Here is a 13,577-nt window from a genome sequence, read left to right as displayed (position 1 = left end):
CCCGTGTCCCCTGCAACGGCAGGCGGACTCTCAACCACTGCGCCACCAGGGAAGCCCCAGCATGAGACTTTTTATCAAAGGCGGGGAGGAGTGGGACGGAATTGAAGCCTCAAAGGTGAGCTGCACCCGCGCCAGGAAGGAATTGTTCCTTCAAGGGCCCCCAGTGGCTCCACCTGGTCTTTAAAAATCTCTGTAAAAAAAAAAAAATCTCTCTGTGCTTTCCTTCCTTCCCCATCCCAGCGAGACGCGGAAAGCACAGCACAGGGCACAAGGGGGCGGGGGAAGCAGAGCCCCGCCATCCCACCCCCAAACGCACCAAGGCTCTGCTCCCATCCAGTGCACTTTGCACAGATGCAATCCAGAATGTGTCCCTTCGCAACATCCCCGAAGTCCCAAGCAAACCTCTGGGCAGATGTAGAAGCTAGAACAGGAGGGTATGTGAGAGCATGTGCCTGTGCTTGTCCCCAGGGGTCCCACGGAGCTGGGAGAGAGTTTGAGGAACAAAGCAGATGCACAGGTGGGAGGGGCATGAGCGAATCCCAAAGGTGAGTAAAAACAGCCAGTGCTGGCTCTGTGCCGGCACATCATGAATAGACCGTCAGTCCTGTTGCCTCCCTCTGAGCAGGTGCTGGCATTATCCTCATTTATAGGTGAGGAAATAGAGGCATAGAGAAACAGAGTGACTCGTCCGAGGGCAGAGCCAGGTAGCAGCAGTAAGGAGGAATAAAAAGGTCAAGAGAAAAGGACCATGTGTTCAGCTGTAGCAGCCTGGTGACCTTCTGACTCCCCCAGAGTGGGGACAAGGTGCTCTGACCAGCAGAGAGGCCAGGCAAGGGCTACAAGGAAAGGGCGCTAGGGCTAAATGGCAGGGGTGACAGCCCTGGTAGAGGACTCGGGCAGAGGGAAGCAAAGAACCTGAGGAATCCATCACTGGCTGGATGGATAGACACATTGTGGCATTTACAGACAGTGGAATATTACTCAGCCCTAAAAAGGAATGATGTACTGACATAGGCTACAACACAGATGAACCTTGAACACGTTATGTGGAGTGAATGAAGCCAGAAACCAAAGGCCACATATTGTATGATTCCATTATACAAAGTGTCTGGAATAGGGACACAGAGACGGAAAGCAGACTGGTGGTTGCCAGGGGCTGAGGGTGGGGGTGGGGAGTGGCTGCCTGAATGGTCCAGGGTTTTCTTTTGGAAACGTATTGGAACTTGATAGAGGTGTTGGTGCACAACCTTAAGAATGTGCTAAATGCCACTGAATTGTTCACTTTAAGATGGTTAATTTTATGTTATGTGAATTTCACCTCAATTTAAAAACTGGAGCTGGGATGCTCAGGATATAAGCTTCAGGAAAGTGAGAAATTTGTCTTATCTGCAGCATCTAGAAGAATAGACTTAGTAGGCACTCCATGACTGCTGATGAATGAATAGAAGGATAAATGTGGTGACTTCCTGTTAACTAGTACCTGATAAGTGAATAATGATGACGACTAACATTTTTTGAGCACTTCCCATGTGTCGGCTTTGTTCCAATCACTTTACACAAATTACTCTTTTAATCCTCACCATAACCCCCTGAGGAAAGGGCTAATAGCATCCCCATTTTACAGATAAGGAAACTGAGGCTCAAAGAAGTTAAGTGACTTTTCTGAGATCATTGAGTTCATGAGGGATGAGGCCAAGATTCAAACCCAGGGTGTCGGCACTCAGAACCATTACCCTGGACAGAGAAGCACTTCACAAAGTCCAGATGCCTTAGAAATGCTAAGTGCCATTGAGGCTGAGGATCTAGCCTACAGGTAGAGGGCTGAGCATTGGAAGAAGGGGTGTAAGGGGTCAGGTTTTAGAGCCAGGCAGAGGTGAGCTCAAATCTTGGTTCTGCCACTTACTAACTTTGAGCTTAGGAAAATGATAAAAAAGCTTCCCTGAGCCTCAGTTTCCTCATCTGTAAAATGGGGGCAGAAGTGGTATTCACTTCCCAAAGCTGTTACAAGGATTAAGTCCATCCCGTCAAATGCCAGCCTCCTGAAGGGCACTTAATAAGCATCAGTTCTCTCATCCCTTCTGGGCCGAGCTCCCCCAGGGAACCCAGCAGAGTCTGAATGCTTCTAGAGGTGCTTAGGCACTTGGCTTGGTCTTTCCTGTCCACAATGCCTCCTGCCTCCTCCATCTTACTTTGCAATCTCGGGCACAGACCTTGCACCCCAACTGCCAAGTTTACTCAAGGGATGTTGCTGTAAGAAGATAGAATTAAGGGCAAGGAAAATGCTTTCTTCACAGGTGTGCTAATTCTCCAGCCCTGCGTGACAGCTCTTCCGTGTCTGATGGAGGTGTTCTGCAAGTCACATCCCCTCAGGGTGACTCGAACCCTCCCACCTCTCGGGCATTCCCAGGAGTAGCTGTCCAGCTTTGCAGTCGGTGCTGAATCGCTGCTTTCAGACTGATGTCCCAGAGGACAAATACGAAATACCAGGCACGTGTGGCCAGGAAAGAACATCATCTTTTTATGTGAACGTAAGGGCGCAGTTTGAAAGAACGAAGCCCGCCTGGTCCTCAGCCTCCAGGCTCTCTGAATCATCACCGAAATAGACACACATTTTTTTGGAGGGCTGCATCTCCCAGCCCCTCTCTGGGCAGAACACCCAGGGGTGGCTTCACAGTTGCACAGAGGTTGCAACTGGACCGGGGGCATCGCCTCCCTTGTCCCACAAGTAGAAATGGCTGCCTGATTCCCCGGTTCTGCGGGCCTCTTACCCACCTCTAGTTTAATTTTCCAAGTCCCTGTTACCCCAACCTGTGTTCATACCCTGGGTAATTTTCAAAGCATTAGGCTTTGAAAAGAGCTTGTCCCTATGCACAATCTAAATCCTGGCTCCCTGAAAATCCATCCCTAAGAGGAACAGCCTTGTGAAAAATCCAGGGGTCCTTCCTCAGCAACGGGGATCAAGGGCACCGTTAGGGGACAGGGGACGGAGGCCCCTTACTTTGTCCTAATCTTTTTACTGCAGCGTCCACATGTAAATATTTCTGTGAACAAGCAGGCTATTAAATTATATGATTTCATTCTAAAGAATGAAAGAAATGCCTACAATTAGAGCTACAGTCCTCTCTATGGGGAAAAAAGCTGTTTGAAACTCGAAACGTTTTGGTTGGTTTCCTTTAGGACAAAATATTAATAGGTTGAACAAGATACATTTTATTCAGCAAAAATTTATTGACAGCCTACCCCGGGTGTGAAGCACTGGCTAGTTCTCCATCTAAGTCCTCTCTATCTGGAAAGTTCTCTGATCCTCCCTGGGATATATGTTTTTTTGGGGTTTTTTTTTGCGGTACGCGGGCCTCTCACTGCTGTGGCCTCTCCCGTTGCGGAGCACAGGCTCCAGACGCGCAGGCTCAGCGGCCATGGCTCACGGGCCCAGCCGCTCCGCGGCATGTGGGATCCTCCCGGACCGGGGCACGAACCAGTGTCCCCTGCATCGGCAGGCGGACTCTCAACCACTGCGCCACCAGGGAAGCCCTGGGATGTATGTTTAAGAGAAGGGAACTTAGGTCAACTGACACCAGTTATAAACCATATACAGCCTGCACTGCCGTATGTATATGTTTTATTTATCGGCTCTCTCTCTGCTATAATGTGAGCTCCATAAGTTAGGTGCTGTGGAGCCATGGAGGATTATAGAGCAACATTTTAACTTAGGAAACAATCCAGTTCTCAGTTTGAAGCTCTCCAATAACCTTCCCAACAAAATGTTAGATTCTTATCTCATGTCTCAGACCATCTGGCCCCCTGGGGGGTGTGGGCAGTCTCCCACAGCTTCCCAGAAAGAGAGGGCAGGAGTGGGCGAGTAAACGTTTCTGCCCTGGCCTCCTGGGGCAGGGTCACTTTCAAATCAACTCATCTGTGAGTTCCCCATCCGGTGGGACTGATTGGGAGGCTCAGGAACAAGGGCCGAGAGTCTCTGTCATCATTGGCATCTTCACTTGGTTACTCCAAGGAAGCTAAGTGGCCTAAGCCTCAGTTTATTCATCTGACAATGGAGCTGAGATGCCCATGAGAAGGTTGGCTTAAGGAAGTAGGGAATCTGGTTCTGGTCTAGTGCCTGGCACAGAGTAGCTGCTCAGTTAACATACAATGGGTGCATGGACTGTGTGCACCTTCATAGTGATGTGAGCCGTCTTACAGAGGAAGAAACTGAGGCTCAGAGAGGTGGAGCAATTTGCCAGTGGTCACAGAGCCAGGAGAGGCCGGGCTGGGCCAGCTCAGCCCACTAAGACCACAATGGCTTTGTCAATGCCTGGGGCTCTCTATCAGAGGCAGGGCCCCTCAAGACTTTCATGGGTGCCCTTTATGTGCTTCCTTCTTCAAAAAAAAAATGTATAAAATTATCTTTTACTGCTGCATTGGTGTGAAAATGAGTACAATTCACATTGGATCATATTCATTTCTTTCTTTCTTTCTTTTTTTTTTGGCTGTGTGGCGTGTGGGATCTTAGTTCCCCGACCAGAGATCGAACCCACGCCCCCTGCATTGGAAGGGCAGAGTCTTAACCAATGGACCGCCAGGGAAGTCCCTCTTTCCTTCTTGTTTGCAACGATATTAAACGTTTTTGTGGGCCCTCAGTGCCGCGGGTCCCGGGCACCATGCCCGATACAGAGACGGAACACTCACCTTGTCCTCCTCTGCCCTCAGGTCCGGCATGGTGCTAACGCACAGGCTGACGGCCATGGTGGCCACGAAGAGGATGGACAGACAAGCAAAGACCTTTCCGGGGAGCCCCGACTGCGGGTTCTCCACCATCTCCTGCAGCCGGTTCATGAAGAGCGCCCAGCGGGACGTGTGCACGGTGGGACGGCCGGCTGCCCGACACTGCAGCGTCTCCTCCGTGCACAGCTCGGCCACTTCGTCCAGCTTCCTCAGCAGTGTCTGCAGGCAGCACGTCTCCAGATTGGCTTCTTCGATCCCCCAGTAGGTCAGCTCCTCCTGGAAGGACAGCACGCACATCTCCTGGAGGAGGACCAGCTTGCCTGCCGCCAGGAAGCTCGCGATCACCCCGAAAGCGCTGGGGCTCCGGTCAAAGAAGAACTCTTGGTTATCCTCGTCGTAATCGTCGCAGAGCTGCGCGATCTCTTCGTGGCTCCGGCAGAAGCGGAGTTTGCTCAGGCGGCTCAGTGGAAACTCGTCCAGCGTGCTCCACGGAAGGAGGTACCGCTTGCCCCCCACGTTGACCAGCATCTCCCTCTTCAAGCCCGCCGTCCAGGAGGCGTCCTGCGCTCCGAGCTTCCGGACCCTGCGGTAGTAAATGCCCTTGATGGACGGGGGCTCCACGGGGCGTGGCAAGAACTGACTCAAAGGGCCGCAGGAGCCGAGGTGATGGTGTCTGGGATGCGGGCCCCTGTCTCTGGAAGGCATGGGTATCACTGAAGACGTCCTGGCACCCGAAAGGGACAAGAGCAAGAGAACAGGGGAGACATCAGTCTCAGGGCAGAGTCCTAGACAGCATCTCCTCATGTCGGCTTTCCTGCAACTGCACCTGCATCATTTATTCTTTTAATCTTCCATCCAACACAGATTTACCGAGCACCTACCACTATGTGCTTGGGATCTATCAGTGAACAGAAAGAGATGATGATGACATCCCTTCCCTGATAGAGCATTTATTTATATCTCAGAAGAATCTCCCTGGAACAGCTGTGTCACTTTCAGGCTGTGTGGTCTTGGGCATGTAGCTTAACCTCTCTGATCTCAGCATCATTATGGCAATGACAAGACTCGTCCCAACTTTGCAAAGTACGGTTGTTGAAAATAGAGCTTAGGGTGTAAAACTTTGTCAAGTTCACTGCCAGGTGAACTGCGATCCCTTATGGACTGCCACCTAGGTAGGTTTCTCAGCCTCTCTGAGCCCTTTGCTTCATCTGCACAGCTAGGGTAGTTTGAGTGCCCACCTCACTGGACACAGTGAGGGTTACGTGCAGTAACACATGTGAAGTGTATATTAAGAACACTTCTAGATGCTTCTGACATGGCAGGCACTGACCCACATGCCTCTCCTATGTTAACTCATCTCAACAACCCCATGAGGTAGACATTAGTACACCCATTCTACAGATGAGGAAATTGAGGCCCAGAAAATTAAGTAACGAGGAATTGTATGTGGCACAGTGTCTGACTCCCAGGAGAAGCTCCACAACGATCAGCTGAGCCCTCTTATTTGCTTTCCCACTTAGAGGACTTTGCTATCAATGAGAGCACTCCTCCGTGTTCATTGAGTGCTTTCCTCAGCCACCTTGCTGTGTGACCTTGAGTCAGTTACTCCCCATCTCTGGGCCTCGGTCTTGTTATCTGTGAAATGAAGAGACCTCTAATGCTCTCTTCATTTCAGACCTATTTGGGATGCTTGACTTACAGGAAAGGGTTTCAGATTTAGCCCATGCATTAAAAAAAATCATCACCACAATATTTCTCATCCTCAGCCTCCCGCAACTCTTCCCTGTGCTAGTCATTCTAGCCAGAGCTGTTTCCAAAGCATCCATAACCTTACATTCCAAGATGCACTCCAATCAAGAGAAAAACTCATCAGCTGAATGGAAATAAAAGTTCCTCTTAATTTCAGAGCCAGCTGGGTTCCAGCAGACAGCGAAGAGTTGAATCACAGCCGATGCATTTCACACTTGCTCGCCACACAATCGTCTGTTATTCTGCGTGTATTACTTCGTTTACAACGTACGGCCAGAGAACGATGAGCAATCTGCAGAAAGAAGCGTATTTTGAAATCAGGGGAGCCGCTTCCCAGGCGTTCTTGTTTTCCGAGTGAAAAGACGCAGAGCCAGAGAGCTGAAGTGACTCATCCAAGGTCACACAGCGAGTCCCAGTGCAACCAGGGACTCTGTCTCCCAGCCGGGAGCTCTTTCTAGAACCCCCCCAAACTGCGCTTTCTGAATTCACTGCACAAACCCAACTTTGTAACCCACTGCCCCCCAGAAGTAGCCAGCACACAAATCTCCTTCCAGAGCGTGGGAAAGGTGTTCACTCAAAACGGTGCTTTGACAAAGGATGTTTAAGATCACCCTGCAATCCGCACCCCCCGCCACTGCAGCAAACACTAACTTCTTTCCTCGAAGTTTAACTCACCCTCCTGTCTCAGGGAGCCTCTTTCCAGCTGTTTCTCTGCCGGGCAAGGGGAGCCCATGTCTCGATCCCCAGGGAAGAGACAGGTTTGTGGCGAAGATGAAGGGGGCGAAAAGAGAAAGCCCGAACACAGCAGTTTCTGGCAGAGTTAGTTTTCAGCCTTCCTTTCCTTGGCTCCTTCAGAAACCAGAAGTCCGTTCATTCTGCAGCTCTCTCTCCAGCAGCTGCAGAAAAGCCCAGGAGGAGTGGAGTGTTTTTTGTTTTTTTTTTTCAAATCCCCTTTCCCAGAATCCCTTTTCCCCATGAGAGGTGAGGGTCTGAGGGGTTCGTGCTGGGAGGGAGCCGGGCCAGCTGTCCTGCTTCAGCGGTGGGCTCTGCACTCTGAGTCCCACCGGGAAAGCCAGTGTGGTCTTGCAAGAGAAGGGGGTGGGAGGATGGGAAGGGCTTAGAAATAATCTCTCCCTCAGCCAGGCAGCAGGCAGGAGCAGCCGCCGCTCTGCCAACCGCCTGGAAGGCAAGGACAGCTGTCCGCCCTCCCTCCCAAGGAGGAGCAAAACTCGGAAGGAGCGGAGGGCAACTTAGGGCTGGGACATCTGCAGCTACCTGTCCCAGGCATCCCGGAAGCTCCTCGGGATGTGCTGATGATGGGGGGGCAGGGGATGCTCAGGTTCAGGCTGCAGGAGGAACTGCTTTTAACTAGCCCAGGCCTGGGACAGGTGCAGAGAAACCCAGCATCGGAGCGCTGGGTGGGAGTCCCGGAGGCTGTGTGACGGACCGGGAAGTGGTGTGAGCTTGGAGTCGTACACACCTGGATCTCTGGCTCCCATGTAAGTGGATGGGTGGCCTTGGACAGGTGACTTTGTGCCTCTGAGCCTCAGTTTCCTTGTTTGTAAAATATATGAGAAGGAGAGGGGGTTGGGGGAGAGTCACGCCGGAAGGCACAGGGCAGCCTCCTTCTGTGGGTTTGACAGCATGGTCGGGATAAAGAGGAAGAGGCCCAGTTTTACGGCCTGCATCCTGGTTTCAGCTCTGCACTGCCTTGCTGTGTGTCCTTGGGCAGTCACTTCACCTCTCTGGGCCTCAGTTTTCTCCCTGGTCAAATGAGTACAGTGGAAGCGGTGACGGTGAAAATTGCAAAAGCATCTTCTCAGGTAGGCGCTCGGTGTACACTGGCTCTTCCTAATTTTCTTAAGAGGTTCTGAGGCCAGTCTCTTGGCTTCCAAAATGGAGTTATTATTATCAGCTCCATTTTGCAGATGAGGCCTGGTGGTCTAGGGAAGAGGCTTGCTCAAGTCACCTTGCTGGTTGGAATGTGCAATTAACAGAGACTCCGGGCTCTGGTGCAAGGATCTGTGAGGAAGTCCGAGCTTGAGTCTTCCGAAGCTACCTGGAGGCGGGTGGCAGGAGTGGGGGGACCTCCATGGGCTTTCTGCAGCCCAGGCAGTGGGAGGAATCCAGGCAGGAGCAGAGGGGCTGATGGAATGGAGCCGGTCTAGGGTAGCACTTTGCAAAGGGTATTGCCTGAAACCTGAGGGTTCTGCATGAATGATCAAGGGGGCTGGAATTGTGGGGGGTGGGGTAACAAAGAAGATGGCAGGGAGGGATGAGATTCTGCCTCACCATGGCAGCTTCAATCAGATCAGTTTCCCATAGTGCGTCTATAAGTGTAACCCAAATAATTGCTGTGGCCCCACAAGGCCCAGTCACCACACTCCGCCCACTCCAAGAGACTCCAGGGTGCCTGTTAGTGATGGAGACGCTCTGCCCCCTCCACCTGACTCCCCAGCTCTCTCAGACCTCACAGCTGCTCCAGCACCTCTCATAGATGAGATACCAAAATCACCTTTCCAGCTCCTGCTGGCTTTTTCCCCTCCTCTCTCTCTCTGTCTCCCCACCTCCTCCAGCTCTTTATTACTTATCTCGATTTAACATCTCTGGCCAAATCTCCCCCAACCTGTTCCCCTACCTCTCAGTTCTCTTTGGATCTGGAGTGCATGGGTTCCAATCAAGAATTTACCACGTCCCTGCTGGGTGACCTTCAGCAAGCTTCTTAACCTCTCTGTGCCTCAATTCCCTCATCTGTGAAATAAAGATGATAGAACCTACCTATTGGTTTGTTATGGGTATTGAACATGTCAATTTACATTTATAAGGCAAGCAAGAAGAGTGTCTGGGGCCAAGCAAGTCCCATTTAAGTGCTCGCTGTTATTATGATTATTATCTTAAGAAGTCACCCACAAGAGACCCAGAAAAGGGAGGAAAGAGTCTGAGCTCGCGGGGCCAGCCAATGGCAGGCCAGTGTGCTTTCCACAGCCTCAGTGCCTTCTATCAGCGCTGTCACTTTGTCCAGGCATCCTGGCCCAGGGTATTCAAATGAGTCCTTCCACAGGGCTTGGTAAAGTCCTAATTCCCTCTTAACTTAATGCCACTGCCTTCCTGCGCACAATATTTCCCCGTTGTGTACACTTGACCTCAGCTAATCAGAGAATATAGCCAGGCCCCCATCCCTTTCTAGCCTCTTCTAAGTCTGGGATACAGGACAGCCTAAGCCAGCCCATCCTCGTTCTCTTCTGAAAGACTGCCACCTGCCACATTTTTCTGATAAAGGGATGACCTGTGACCATGAATGAGTCTCCTAGGGCTGCTGTAACAAAACACACAAATGTAATGGCTTAAAAGAACACATGTATTATCTTGTAGTTCTGGAGGCCAGAAGTGCCAAGTGGATCTTAGGGGCTAAAATCAATGCATTGTCAGGGCTGCACTCCTGCTGGAGACTCTTGGAGAGAGAATCTGTTTCCAGTCCCTAGGGGCTGCCCACACTCCTTGGCTGGTCGCTGCATTACTCTGACCTCTGCTTCTGTCCTCACAACTCCTTCCCTGACTCTCCTGCCTCCGTCTTATAAGGACCCTTGTGATTACATTGAGCCTGCTGGATAATCCAGAATACTCTTTGAATTTTAAGATCCTTAATCACGTCTGCAGAGTTCCTTTTGCCCCATCAGTAACATATTTGCAGGTCCTGGGGATTAAGATGTAGATATCTTTAAGCCCGGTGAGACCCATTTTGGACTTTTGACCTCCAGAACTGTGCAATAATAAATGTGTGCCATCTCAAGCTGTTAATCTTGTGGCATTTACTACAGTAGCAAGAATGAACTAATAGAAACCCTGAGTGGGGGAGGGGCAGGCAGGTCACAAACCAGTCATCAGAGAGACTTGCAATTTGTCGAGAAGGTCCTGCCTTGTCTGCACAGCCAGGCCTGCCAGCACCTGCTTCCAGAAGTTAAGATCCATCGATCCATGCAACATATACTTACTGAGATCTACTCTGCTGCAGCTGTCGCTCACTGGCTGTGTGACTTTGGGCAAGTCACCTTTCCTCTCTGTGCCTTGGGAGAGATGGGGTAATGATAGTCCTTACCTCACAGGGTTAGTATAAGGCATGAATGAGTAAATGCATGGGAAGCACGACTTCAGAGCCTGGCACATAGTAAATGCTCCATAAGAAATTATTATTTTCATTGTCACTGTCGTGTATTATTACAGGAACTCAAGATTCTGATAACAGAGCATGAGAAGAGCAGATGCCAGCATGTTATAAGTGAGCAGACGAGGCAAATAAACGGTGGTGGGCTGTTAAATGATAATGACTGGCTTTCTGCAGGGGAGAATGCTGATTTGTAGCATTTGCCAATTACTGTGGTGTAAATACTCCTATCATGAGACTTCGTGCTGACAACAAAACATCTCGGTTCTTTCAAGCCCGTGCCCCTCGGCTCCATGTATCACAGCACACGCAGCTCACCAGGCGACCAGGGTAACAATCCCCAAGCAGGACCCCCCCACCCCCGCCGTTAAGCCTCGATGGGCAGGCAGCGAGTACGTGATGCAAGAGAGCAGAGAGGCAGGTGGGAATCAAAAACGATGTGCTTCTCTACCTTGCCAAGGGCTACAGACTTTACGCTGGCCTGGGGGAGCCTTTGGTGATGAAAGCTGCGGTTCTCCACCCTGGAACATTCTAGCATCACCCTTGGGAGCTTATAAAAAGCCCCAGAGACTGGGCCACATCCAGATCAGTGAAATCTGATAAATTATATGCGTTTTTCAGAGCCCACTGTAACTCACTCAGATACTGCTGGAAGCAGTGTAAATTGGCACAATCCTTTTTGGTTTTTTGTTCCGTTTTTTTGGCTGCATGGCTCGCGGGATCTTAGCTCCCTGACGGGGGATCGAACCCGTGCCCCCTGCAGTGGAAGCTCAGAGTCCTGACCACTGGACCACTCCCCTGGCACCACCCTTTTAAAGGGCAATTTGGCACTATTGACCAAAACAAGAAATGTGGGTGCCCTCTGACACACAATCACATGTCTAAGAATTTATTTGGCAGATATGCTTGCATATGTATGCAAAGACAATTGTATAAAGATATTCGTTGCAGCATAGTCTGGGATAACGGTGGATTGGAAATGACTGAAATATCCCTCATTAGGGGGCTGGTCATTTATTTATGACTAAATAAATCGTAGTCATAAAGGCAAGAGAAAACTCTTGCTTTAACTCTGCTGTGAAAAAGAAACAGGACAATCTGTATGTACTGACGTGGAAGGACCAGCACGACGCATAAAGTTCAGGGTGCAGAACAGATCACCCTGAAGGCACTAGTTTGTTTGAAAATAGACAAGAGGGGTGTGTGTGTGTGTGTGTGTGTGTGTGTGTGTGTGTGTGTGTGTGTGTGTGTGTGTGTGTGTGTGTGTGTGTGTGTCTGAAAATGGGTAAAATCTAGAAATTGGGGTTGCCTCTGGGGAGGGAAACCCAGGAGTTTGGGGAAGACGTGGGAGGGAGAGGGAAATTTCCTTTTCTCTCTATCATTGTGTACTATTTTATTTTTAAAAACCATGGACATGTATTCATTGAAAAACTTCTTTTTAAAGTTAACTTAAAAAGTATCTTGGTGCCAGGGTGGGAGGAGGCTCCATCTGGGAACAAGGAGATCATTTATCAGGACCCTCACTGCAGTGACCTGATCAAGGTCCTTGGACCACTGGGGTCATTCAGCATGACCTCACTGGTGAAACTGAGGCAGCCCAGTAATCTTTATTATGGACTCGCAGTGAAAGCACACTCGGATCATTTCCCACTGAGAGTCCCAAAGTCAAGGTGCCTCCAGGAGCCAGGAGGATGGCCTCAGACAGGCTGGGCAGGGGTGGTGGGGGAACCCAAACCCCAGCTCACAGACAGGGAATGTGGGTGCCACATTGTGGGACATTTACAGTTTGAAAGGAGAGCTGTAAGCCTGATTTGTATGCTACATCTCTCAAATTCTAAATGTTGCTAACTAATGAGAAATTTATAAAGCGCCGTGGAGCTGAACATGTGCACATCTGCTGACCTAGCAGTTCCTCTCCTAGGTGTGTACCCACGAGAAACGTGCACAGATGCTCACCAGGGGCATGGGTTAGGAGGCTTGTCACCACACTGTTGTAACAGTGGCAAACTGGAACACCCACTAACAGGAGAGTGGGTAAATAAATCACGTGTGTTCTCACAGCGGAATACCATACGGCAACGAGGATGCACACACTACAACCATGTGCAACAACACAGAAGCATCTCATAGCCATTATGGTAAGTGCATGGAGCCGGACATAAAAGAGCAGATACAGCGTGACTCCATCGATAGAACATTCAAATACAGGCAACACTAATCCACGGTGATAAAAGCCTGGAAAGCGATTGCCTTTGTGGGGGCATAGAGGGTTCTGGAGGCTGATTACACAGTGTTATAAATCCGTGCAAGTGATGTGTGTACCTTAGTATGTATGTTGTGTTTAATCTTTGGAAGTGGGTTGTTTTTTTTAAACTATCACTGACGTGGAGGACCAAATAAGCCATGTCAATGGGCTGGATTCAGTCTTGGGCTCCCCAGTTAGGACTAGATTGTCACAGTGAATGTCTTTGAAGTGGCTAGGCTTTCAAAGCTACTCCAGCCCCGGAACCTCTATTTTTTGTCAGTCACTGTGAATCCTGCAGTTACGCCCAGCTCTGTCTCTACATGGACCATGCCTGCCTTCCCTCTGTCGCATCCTCCTGGAATTCTGATGTCTTAGAGGAAACTCAGCAGTGAAGGTTTGCCCTCTCACCTCCTACCTCCCTTCTACCTTCCTTTTCTGGAAGGAAGGAGAGAGATGGCTGGACCAATGACAGCTGCTTCAGCTTTCTGTTTCAAGATATTGCTCAACGGGCTTCCCTGGTGGCGCAGTGGTTGAGAGACTGCCTGCCGATGCAGGGGACACGGGTTCGTGCCCCGGTCCGGGAAGATCCCACGTGCCGCGGCGCGGCTGGGCCCGTGAGCCATGGCCGCTGAGCCTGTGCATCCGGAGCCTGTGCTCCACAACGGGAGAGGCCACAACAGTGAGAGGCCCCCGTACAGCAAA

The 13,577-nt window shown here is 50.4% G+C and overlaps 1 protein-coding gene across 1 annotated transcript in view; it reads right to left on the bottom strand.

The window, feature by feature from the left end:
• KCNG4 (potassium voltage-gated channel modifier subfamily G member 4) overlaps window positions 1-5,523 on the bottom strand; it is a 12,073-nt gene extending 6,550 nt beyond the window's left edge. The window contains exon 1 of the mRNA XM_007452552.1: window positions 4,684-5,523. Within this exon, the coding sequence (XP_007452614.1) occupies window positions 4,684-5,523 (840 nt within the window). The remainder of the gene's footprint in view (window positions 1-4,683) is intronic.
• Between the last annotated feature and the right edge of the window lie 8,054 nt (window positions 5,524-13,577).

This window comes from Lipotes vexillifer, unplaced genomic scaffold (genome assembly GCF_000442215.2).
Source record: "Lipotes vexillifer unplaced genomic scaffold, Lipotes_vexillifer_v1.1 scaffold443, whole genome shotgun sequence".
Lineage (NCBI taxonomy): Eukaryota > Metazoa > Chordata > Mammalia > Artiodactyla > Lipotidae > Lipotes > Lipotes vexillifer.
This window is presented reverse-complemented; position numbering and strand designations above follow the sequence as displayed.